The 11,282-nt window shown below is 42.4% G+C and overlaps 1 protein-coding gene and 1 long non-coding RNA gene across 2 annotated transcripts; one reads left to right on the top strand and one right to left on the bottom strand.

The window, feature by feature from the left end:
• Nucleotides 1-218: 218 nt before the first annotated feature.
• LOC103698842 (cytochrome P450 71A1-like) lies at nucleotides 219-2,893 on the bottom strand. The gene is made up of 2 exons (XM_008780893.4): nucleotides 1,867-2,893; nucleotides 219-1,068 (listed from the first exon to the last, which is right to left on the bottom strand). Exons 1-2 carry the CDS (start codon nucleotides 2,746-2,748, stop codon nucleotides 451-453), a joined length of 1,500 nt encoding a protein of 499 aa, XP_008779115.2. The 5' UTR covers nucleotides 2,749-2,893; the 3' UTR covers nucleotides 219-450.
• Nucleotides 1,098-8,103, top strand: LOC120110236. The gene is made up of 2 exons (XR_005511030.1): nucleotides 1,098-1,654; nucleotides 7,884-8,103. It is a non-coding gene; the product is annotated as an uncharacterized LOC120110236 (long non-coding RNA).
• Nucleotides 8,104-11,282: the final 3,179 nt, after the last annotated feature.

The raw sequence follows: 11,282 nt of genomic DNA, 5'->3' as shown, positions 1-11,282 counted from the left end.
ATTAACCAATCAGTTGCATTTGTTATAAAAAAAAAGCTTGCAGTTCTCTCTTTAAACCACCTTGCTAGTAGAAATGGAATATCTCTATATGCTAACTAGTCTGTCACTCCAATAAATAGGCCTGGTACTTGACCCAGACCTGATTGAAACCTGAATATGAATAGGTTGGATATGTAATCAAACACATTAAACTTTTAGACTGGATTCAAGCCCGAACAGTATAAAATAGCATATTGATTACATACTTAATATACACACATAAATACATAAATATATGCATAAATTGACCACCTTCATAATACGTAGTCCTTTTTCTTTTGGAAGAGATTGGGCAAAAGCCCCAACATATTTATTGCCATAAGAGTAGATATTTTTATCGATCCATCCTCCTTTATACTTGCAATCAACCATGATAGTCAAGATAAGTTTGCTTGGTTCATGGAGGAGGCTCTAGGTAACGAAAGATGTTGGGGTTGCTACTAGAATAAGAGGTGATCTCCTACGAACTACCAAACCAAATTGCTCTTCCATGTCAATATCTTCTTTGTTCATTCCACCAGGCAAGTCCCAATCAAACCTATAGAGAAGATTGGCAAGTGCAAGCTCTGCGGAAACCACACCCAATGACATCCCTGGGCACATCCTCCGGCCACTCCCGAAAGGTATGAACTGAAAATGTTGCCCTTTGAAATTGATATCATTATTCTCGAACCTTTCAGGGATGAAGGCTTCTGGATCTTGCCAATGTCGAGGATCCCTGCTGATAGCCCATGCATTTATGTACACCCTTACCTTCTTAGGAATGTTATATCCATTGATCTTGCAATCTTGCATGCATTCTCGAGGGGCTAGCAATGGAGCGGGGGGGTGCAACCGAAGAATTTCCTTAATTACGAGCTTGAGATAATGTAGTTGTTGAATATCACCCTCTTCCACCTTTCCTTTATTTCCAAGGAGTCCTCGAACTTCATCTTGTGCTTTCTTCATAACTATTGAGTTCCTCATGAGCTCAGTCATTCCCGATTCTAGGATAGATGCAGAGGTGTCTGATCCACCAACAAACACATCCTGCCAAGTATAAAAGTGATTATCAAATCAAATATAAAATAATTTTTTGATTTTTTTTTTGAGAAATCAATATAGCATGATTTCTCTGCTGTAAATATATTTGTATGGACAATGTAGAAACAAGCATGTATAATAATCATATAGTGTTTATGTGTAAGAGAGGAAAATAAAAACATTTAGAATAGGACAAATTATTTATGCATCATTATTAACTACATGGTGCAGAATTTGTAGGTAGTGCACGTCTTATAAAAGCAATCAAAAGTATGAGATAGGGAGCTGAACTAGTATTTCGTCATCCCTTCTAATCCCCTCTAGGGGCCACCCTCCCACACCTCGCATGTCCCACTCGGAAGTTGCCAAATAGTTAGCATGTGCGCTTCTGTGCTGACTTTTGGATCTCCAAGCCGAAAGCTAACCTGATTTTTTTGCTGATATAATCTTATCTGGTTCTGTACGGCGACCTCCACTCACATGAGCATCACTACGTGACCCCAAGAGTATTCTTATCCTCTCCGGTTGGCAAGAAGACGAGATAACTCTAGTCTTATCATCTCCGGTTGGCAATATATGTGGCTACTACAAGGTTTATTTCATTATAATTTTAATTAATATATGATTTATGGAGGTTGTTGTTGATGATGCTATTACTATTACCATTATGTTCCAATTTTATCAGATGTCTCAAAGATGATAGCACAATTGTATAATTCCTCTGCACATGTAGGTTTATAGAACAACTCATAGCACTCTGTATGCTCTACAAAGTAAAGGAAGAAGTGAGACAAAGGTACTAACCATGGCGATGCCTTTGATATGATCCCTGGTGAGGGGGAATCCAAGGCTTAAATCCTTCTGAAGCCCGACGAGAACACTAATGAAGTCATCTGGGCTTCCTCCACCATGGATGTGCTTTTCGATCTCCTCCTCAAGAAACTCATCCATGGCAAGGAAGCTCCTCTTGAGCCTCGCTCTCGTCCCGGTGAGCACATCCAACCACTCCATCGAAGGAAAGAAGTCCCCTAAAAAAAACCCTCCCAGTAAAGACATCATCTCATTTAGGAGAGAATGGTATTTGCTGCTCGTGCAGTCACCATCACCCGAAATCCTCCTGCCGAAGATTTCTCGAGTAGTGATATTGTTAAAGAGGCAGAAAGACATCTCACTAAGATTCACAGGACCACTCGAGGATTGCGTTAACAGAGTTTGTACTAGGGTGTTCACTTCTTCCTCCCTTATGGACTGAAAGGCTTGCACCCTCTTTGCACTGAAGACTTCTAACATGCTAATCTTCCTCAGTTGTCTCCACTGTTCGCTGTAGGGTGACAATCCCATGTCCCGTCCACCATAAGAGAATCGCTTGAAGGCGACGAGGGGAGGCCTGGTGCAAAAGACGAGATCTTGGGTCTTTAGAATCTCGGAGGCCATCTCCCGTGAGGATACGATGATGGTTGGTATGAAACCAAGCTTTAGGCTCATGAGGGAACCATACTTCTCCGAGAGTAACCGGAGCGAGCGGTGTGGATGCTCACCCAACTGATGAAGATTGCCGATGATTGGGAGCCTTGACGGGCCAGGAGGGAGCCTCGGGCTTGGCCAGGTGGCCTTGACGCACAAGAATACAGCTATTGGGAATGAGAGGAGACATGAGTAAGCTAAGAGAGTAAGCAAGGACTCCATTGTGTTGAATGCCTTGTTTAGTCTTGCGAGGTAAGCTCTCTCTTCCTCGTATTCATAGCGACCCTTCGAGAGTTTGTGAGCTGTAGAGCCATAAAGAAATAAAGAGATGAGCACGGATCCGTTTTGGAGGTGCAGACTAAAGTAGGACCATGCTCAAGGGGTGAAGGATGGGGGAAAAATGGCAAAGGAGTCACAGGTAGAGATGGGCACTGGGCCGGGCCGCCCACGGCCCGGCACGGCACGGCATGAAGCGGGCCGTGCCTGGCACGGCCTGCCAGCTACAGTGCCGGGCCGTGCCTGGCACGGCCCCTTTGAGAGGGCCGTGCTGGGCTAGAGGGTCCTGGCCAGCGGGCCGTGCCAGGCACGGCCCGCTTCGGGCCTGGGCCGGCACGGCCCGGTCTAGGCCCGCGGGCCAAGCACGGCACGGCCCGCGGGCCAGCACGGCACGGCCCATAAGGGCCTGGGCCGGGCTGGCACGCGGGCCTGGCACGGTCCGGGCCTGGGCCCGGCTCGGCCCGATAAAAATTAATGCTTCATAAATTTTTTTAATAAATTAATAAATATTGAACACTAAGAATTTATGATTTATGAATATAAAGCCACCTTAATGGTGGGGGGTTTGGCATAGACCCCTACCAGTTTATTAATTTAAATCAAAATGGTACATGAAGGGAGGTTTGGACCTTGGTCTGACCTCTAGAATACAATACGAAACTAAGAAAGGGCCGAGGTTTGGACCTTGGTCTGACCTCCAGAATACAATAAAAATGTACAATTATAAAAAATTAAGAAATCTTACTAATCATCAGTGATTCAGTGAATCAGTATTCACTCTTCAGTCTTCAGTCTTCAGTCTTCAGTCTTCAGTAGTGTTTGTATCATCATCATCAGAGGATGTTGTATTATGTCCACCTTTATCTTGAAGTCTTGCCTCAGCATCCAGCCAATCCTTGAAGCAGAGAAGCATCTCCTCCGTTTCGCCCGTCATCCTACTTCTCTTTTCGTCAAGAACACGCCGACCTGCACTAAAAGCGGATTCCGATGCTACCGTGGACATCGGCACAGCTAAAATATCGCGTGCAATTGCAGACATAACAGGATATTGATTTCTAACACTCTTCCACCAAGATAATACATCTAGATTCTCTATTTGATTTTCATCATATGCAGAATGAAGATCATTTCGTAAATAAAATTCTAGTTCACTACTTAAAGATGAAGAAGATGAAGAGGAACTTGAAGCATGTGTGTGTCTTCTCTGTGCAATGAATGAAAAAATAGATGACGAACGAGAACTACTAGAAGGAGAAATAGAGGTTTGTATTTGTGTTCTAGATCCACGAATTTTTTCATCATATATAGCATAAATATCATAAAGAAGTTTTTTTACCTCATCTTTAGCAGATTCAGCATCTTGATTCATATTTTCAGAGTATGCATCAAGTAAAATTAGCACGCCATTTAATTTAACTCTAGGATCAAATACAGCAGCTAAGTTATGCATAGGACATATCCTGTCCCAATACTCATTCCATTTAGATTCCATTAGGTCAATAATAGGCATTAAAACATCATCATATCTATGTTCTGCAAATTTTTGACTAATTATATATGCTTGTTGTAAAAATGAACATGAAGTAGGCTAATAAATACCAGAAAGAACATTGGTAGCATTATAAAAACTAAGCAAAAAATCTTCCAAAATTTTTCCTTTATTCCAATCAGTTTCAGTCAATGTAAATCCTAATCCACGATCATTAATATATGCACTTAATAAATTTTTATATGGGTATGCATCATGTATCATGCTATATGTGGAGTTCCAACGAGTAATTACATTAAGTTTAAATTTTTTAAAACGTTTACCATGATTTATGCATAATTCCTTAAATTCTTGAAGTCTTGATTTAGAAGCATGAATAAAAGAAACTGCATTTCTAATTTTTGAAATCACATCTTGAATCATGCCCATGCCAGCTTGAACAGAAAGATTTAAGATATGACATGCACATCTAATATGCAGTAAATTTCCATCTAATATGGGATGCAATGAGTCTTTTAATAATACAACAGCAGAATTATTATTAGATGCATTATCAAAAGTAATAGACATAATTTTATCATTAATATTATATGAACATGCAGTTTGATAAATTATATTTGAAATTTGTTGCCCAGAATGTGGAAAATCAAAAGCACGAAAAGCAAGAATACGTTTATTTAATTGCCAATCATTATCAATATAATGAGCAGTAATGGCAATAAAACAATTACTACCTACAGATGCTGACCAAATATCAGAAGTTAATGAAATTTTTACATTTAAAGTAGAAAGTGTTTCAATTAAATTTTGTTTCATTGCTAAAAAATTGGTCATAGCTACTCTTCTAAATGTACGCCTACTAGTTCTTTTGTAAGCAGGTTGTAGGTTTAATTGAACATATTCTTCAAAATTAAAAGATTCACATAAACTAAAAGATAATTCATCCTTAACTATCCATTTTACAAGTGCTTTTCTTTGATTTTCATGATTATATGCAAAATTACCTACAAGTAATCCCCCTTGTATATTAAGGGTATTTTGAGTTTGAGCATGAGAATCATACATCCTATGACTCTCTTGATGTCTTTTTAAATGCCCTGTTCCCCCACTACTACTACAACTATAAAGTTTGGCACATTTTTTACATTTAGCTTTCCAGACTCCCTCAACCATAACTCTATCAAATTCATTCCATACAGTACTAGTCCTCTTACGAGAAGAGGTTTGACCTTCACTCGGTTCACCAGTTCTAGAGGAACTAGGAACAGGGGGTTGGGGATTAGTTTCTTCTCCCTCAGAAACAGGAATGCCAAACTGACTTTCCTCAAAAGATGACATATCTATGATTAATTCAAAAAATAAAAACTAACCGCAAGGAGGAATTGAGTAGAGGGTCGGAGGGCAGAGGCAGAGCCGAGATTCCGAGCTTCCTCTTGTGCTCTCAACAGAAGCGACCTTCTCTTCTCAACAGGAACCTCCTCTTGTGTAGCACTTGAACAAACTAAAAATTAAATTGCTAGAAGAGCACTTTAGAAGAAAGAAATAATAGCAGTAGAGAAGGAGAGAATGAGAGGTTTGGTGTGGTGAGAATGAGGGAGGAATGGGCTATTTATAGAAGCCCAAAAAAAAATTTTTCCCAAAATACCCCTCAATTCAGCCGTTATTGGACTGTTGGGAGGGGTAAAAGGGTCATTTTCACGAAAATAGCCGTTGGAAACGGCTATTTTCCTCCCCCCTCTCCAGACGGGCCGTGCCTGGCACGGTCCGTCTGGAGCCGTTACGGGCCGTGCCAGGCACGGCCCGTTTGGAGACGTTGCGGGCCGTGCCTGGCACGGCCCGTTTGCGCCCGTTACGGGCCGTGCCTGGCACGGCCCGTGGCGTGCCGTGCCCGGCCCGGCCCACCAATAGAGGGGCCTGGAGCCGGGCCGGGCTGGCCTTCCGTGCTGGACGGGCCGTGCCAGGCATGGCCCGTTTAGTTTTTGGGCCCGGGGGGCCTGGGCCGGGCCGGCCCGGCACGGCCCGTTGCCCACCTCTAGTCACAGGTTCACAAAGAAAGAGAGAGAGAGAGAGAGGGGGGGCCACGTCACCCACAGACAGCTGATCCGGACTTAAAAGTACCCGAACCATGGTTAACCATGGTTTTGGAAAAAAATCGCTGATGAAATCCCATTCGCCCCGAAGTCTCGTTTATAGGAAGCCCCACCCGTCCCTATCAATTCTATCGCCCTATTCCCAGGTCGTCCCATGCGAAGCCTCCCACAGCGGTGAAGACCTTGGAGAAAAATATCTGGAAGACTGGAAGCCTCTTTATTCTCCTATCTATTCTGTCTTTGTCCATTATACATGGAGAACCGAATTCTATAGATCATCTGATACTAATTTTTCTCCATCTTTACGTCTCTGGAACCACATCTACGAAGATTTGTGTTAAATATTCCACGAGACCACCATACACCCGGTCAAAACTTTTTATATTATTTTATTTAAGTCATCAATTATTATTTTATTTAAGTCATCAATTAGAAATTAATTTTATTATTAATATTTTAAATTAGTCTAGCGGAGTCGTCCAGCAAAGTTATCCAGCGAAGTTTGACAATTTAAGACGAATGAAAATTTAAGACGAATGACGTAAGTAAGCCTTATACTCTTTACTAATTTTTAAATTTTTACTTATTTTTAGGTATTATAAAAATATAAAAAAGTATTAAATATTGATGATATCATGTTTTCTTAAAATTAAGTATTAAGCATACGATATTATGAAACTCATAATTTATTGTGAATTAATAAATCTCTGATTATTTTACCGTTAAGCCCTATTTGTGAACTATAAACTCTATATTATGAAATTTATATTTATGTTATGAAAAAGATAATTTCATAATTATTCTACTGTAAAGTGCTTATTTATGGGTTATGAACTCTATAAAGTCATTTAGTATTTTATTCATGTATGATTCACAAAAATATGATTCATGAAATATGATTTATGAAAAATTGTCTTAATGACTATGGCAAAAAGGCTCTCAGACAGCAATGTATGGCCCCTGAAAGTAGGGTGGATCGATATTTAGTTTTATATGATCTTGCCAGCAGAAAATAGTAGTTGGCATACGATCCTATCAGCGGGCAATAGTAGTTGGCATATGACTATGCCAGCAGGTAATAATAGTTGGCAAACGATTCTGCCAGTGAGTAATATTGGTTGGCATACGACCCTACCAACGGGTAATAGTAGTTGATGTTTGTCGATTACGGCCTTGTCATGAGTATCATAGTGATCTTAGTATTTAGTCTGAGAGAAGTAATTTGATCAATAGTAAATAATTTATGATTTTATTTATGCTATATACTAGGAACTATGTTTTCGAAATATGAATGATTTATGCACGTATGATTGGCTTTATGACTTGTTTTAATATACTATACTATGAAATGTTTTATTTTGTAATAGTTGTTATTTTTTTTAAATGATGCATTGAGATACAAAAATTTATGTTTGACTCAATGAGATAGTAGAAGATTTATTTATTGAGTTGTGTCGCTCATATACCTCTAATTTTCTTTTTCTCTCTTCGGATAAATATAGTCGATATGAACGAAGGATGGTCCAGGCTTTGAGTTCGTCCTAACAAACTTGGCAATCTATTTAGCAAAATAGAAGTTTAGTTCTTCAGTTGATTATGAATTTGTAATTGGTGATTTTTTGAATAGTAAAGACTATGGGTTTGGTATTTAAGTTTAGACTTGGACGCTCTGAACCAATATTAGTTTTTATTTAATGAATAATGAAAATAGATTCCTACTTATATTTTTATAATTGAGATGAATTTGGTAGCTAAATGTAATCCTGACTTCGTGTATCGTGGGTTTTATCCCTATTTATTTTCTTGCCCTATTCCTAGTTTGTTCCATCTGAAGCCTCCCACACCGGCGAAGACCTCGGAGAGAAATATCTGTCTATAAGAAGCCTGTTTATTCTCCTATCTATTTTGTCTTTGTCCATTATACATTGGGGACCAAATTCTATAGATCATCTAATACTAGTTTTTTCCCTTCTTTATCTCTCGGGAACCACATCTATGAAGATTTGTGTGGGTATGTATTTAGTCCCCCATTCGCTATACACTGAATAGATCTTGGGTAGTTATACATGATAAAAAAATCTAAATAATACCTTCCAACTAGCTATTTTGGGTAAGGTACCGAATTGTTACAAATAGTATCAAAGTCGATCTAGCCCACGGCCTATATATATGAGCCCATTCGGGCTGATCATGAGCTAGTCGTGGTGCTCATGATTAGATTTGAATGGATTAGGGCTGACTACGGGCAATCGTGGTACTATTTTTGATAGGAAAAAAAAAGGGCTGATAAGCCGTCTAAAATTTTAATAAAATAAATGTCTGTATCTTATTCCCAGCCTAATCATAAATTTTTTTTATTTCTTTCTAGTCTGATAATAAAGTATTCTTTGTTTCATTCTAGCCTTATCCATTTAACTTTCGAAGCGACCACCGGCCTCCTCTCGAAGGTCTTCTTTCAGCGTGAGAGGCTTCGTAGAACGTCCCGAATTGGATATTTTTTCCTCGTAAACCATGGTTAACCAGTTTGGATGATGCGTCTATATGTGATGCATTGGACTCGTCTACTTAATAATTTCTCGTATAGGCCGGAAGGGGGAGATGCCATTTTCCCGAGCGGTTTCCATCCATCCCGATTTTGTTGCGTGGCGCCGCCTTCAAAAGGCGGCTACGGTGCCGGAGATTGCGATATGTTCTTTTGCGTGCATCATTTGTTGTATACGGCAGCGAACGGAAACTCTTGGTGCCCACATGCGCCACCCCGGTTTTTTCTTCTTTTTCCAAAGAAGAAGATAAAGCAATGCCCATCAATCACTTCACGGTGGAAATTGAGGTGCATTATTTAATAAGAAAGTTACAATGAAAGCCTGTGACATCAGAATTGAACGTCACAAGGAGACGGTCTAATTTTAATCGCTAGCGATTGGAGAGCACTTCCATCTATCTTCGTGCGAGTCTCAAGGCTTTTCGTCGAACACTTGGGAGGCTTGCAGATGGAAGATCGGAGTACCCAGTCGATGAGGAAGGTGGTGGCAGAGAAGGGTCGCAAGATAAAAGCGGCCAAGGCTTCAGGTGGTGTGGGAGAATGGCCGCGCCCGAGAGGGTGTGAAGCGACTCCCTCGTGGTCGAATGTAGCTCAAGCTCTACCTCGACATTCGGTGTGGACTGATCACCGGATCTTTAAGAAAAAGCTTGATATCCTCCAGAAGAATTTCACGGAGGTTCTTGAGCTGCAGGCGGAGCGAGTGCGGAAGGCGAATAAGGCGTGGTTGTCAGCAGCAGTGATTGCCCGAAGCTTGGGAAGGACTTTTGCGGCGGAGTGGATCGCCCGCGAGCTCTGTTTCCGAGGTAAGCTTTAATATATGTGGAAGTTTTTCCATTGGTGGAGGGGCACTATGGTTTCCGCTTTGTTAGGAAATATAAAATATATAAATAAATCTATTTTATTTTATTAATTTAAGTTTTTAGGACAAGTGATAATTTTAACATGGTATCATAGTAGAGTTCGAATCCTGTCTCCATACTCTTTAACCCCATTATTAAAAAATTTCACATGTTGGGCTCACCCATTAAAGAAAAGTCCGGCCCACATATAAGAGGAAGTGTAAGAAAATATAAAATATATAAATAAATCTATTTCATCCTATTAGCTTAAGCTTTTAGGACAAATTATGATTTTAACACGCTTCAAGACCGAGGACGATCGGGACTCGGCCTTGGGCAACAGCTGGTGGCAGGCCAGCTACTGGCCATGGACCGGTGCGTACCGGACTTTGTCCCTGGGGTCAATGCTATGAGTAGGGTGGTGGTGTGGATCTGCCTCCCTTGTCTCCTCCTGGAGTACTGGGTGAGGGAGTCCATCAGGATATAGTGGCAGCGGTCGGCCGCCATTGGCCTGGACGGTGTCACAAACCAACTATGGAGGCTCGGATATGCCATATTGAAGCTGGAGATCGACTCCAGAAACTCCTTGAAGCTAGTGTATTCATCAAGAGAGAGACCAGAATATTTGGCAGACATTCGCCTACGAAAACTTGTCGGCATTCTGCTATTGGTATGCCCGAATTGGGCATGTGGAAAAGGAGTGTCGGCACTCCCACCCTACCCCGGCCGCGGTGGAGGAGGGGGCCACGTCGATGCCGATGATCGTCAAGATTCCCTCGGAGGTGTCGGATCGGCCTAAGAAGATGGAACCCAACCGGGATCGGCACTCGGTCTTGGAACCTTGGTTGGCCACCAACCGGATCCAGGTGTCGAGGGTGGTCGGAGTGGGGAATCAGTTGAAGAGGACAACTACGTTTCCGCCTGAGTTGGCCTCCGGTCCATCCTCTACCCAATCAGGGGCAGCGAAGAAAGCCAGATACAAGGGAGAGGTTTGGTGGGTCAGCCTACAGCAGCCCAAGTGGATACACCTATGGCAGAGGTGGGGGCTGGGCCCGAGCTGACGAAGCGGGCCAAGAGCCCACCTAAAGCCCGCCTAGAGCGTGGTTTGGTGGAGAGCGGGTCGGGCCAATCGAGCTACTCTCCGGCCCATGCAGGGAGGAGGCCGGTGGAGGCCGGGTCAGGCTTCTCTCTGAGCTCGACCCCTTCCTCCACGGTCAACGGATCCTCGGACCTAGATGGGGCTACTCCACGATGATGGGGTGGCTTGGCGATAGTCCAGGGGCAGGTTGTCGGGGGCTCTGGGGGAGGAGGTTTGGTCGGTGGTGTGCCCCCTAGAGGGAGGTGGCGGTCGTCCGATGGTCGGGTCAACAAATCGGGTGGGGGATGCAGAGGCAGGTCCTCTATGACCCAGGCAATCTGCCTCGTGGGGGAGGGTGTCGAGCGCCGACGGCGACCGCGAGAGGGGCAAGAGCCCTCCACTAGCGGCCCAGGCAGCTCACGACCGAGCATCTCAGATAGAG

Source organism: Phoenix dactylifera, chromosome 3, assembly GCF_009389715.1.
Source record: "Phoenix dactylifera cultivar Barhee BC4 chromosome 3, palm_55x_up_171113_PBpolish2nd_filt_p, whole genome shotgun sequence".
In the NCBI taxonomy this organism is placed as follows: domain Eukaryota; kingdom Viridiplantae; phylum Streptophyta; class Magnoliopsida; order Arecales; family Arecaceae; genus Phoenix; species Phoenix dactylifera.
Note: the sequence above shows the minus strand (reverse complement) of the source record. Positions and strands in the feature narration are given on the sequence as shown.

Bases quoted from the DNA above. Each gene is read 5' to 3' on its own strand.
- LOC103698842 (XM_008780893.4), bottom strand. From the start codon at position 2,748: ATGGAGTCCTTGCTTACTCTCTTAGCTTACTCATGTCTCCTCTCATTC. The intron at 1,069-1,866 runs GTTAGTACCTTT...TATACTTGGCAG, and splicing joins ATATCAAAGGCATCGCCATG to GATGTGTTTGTTGGTGGATC.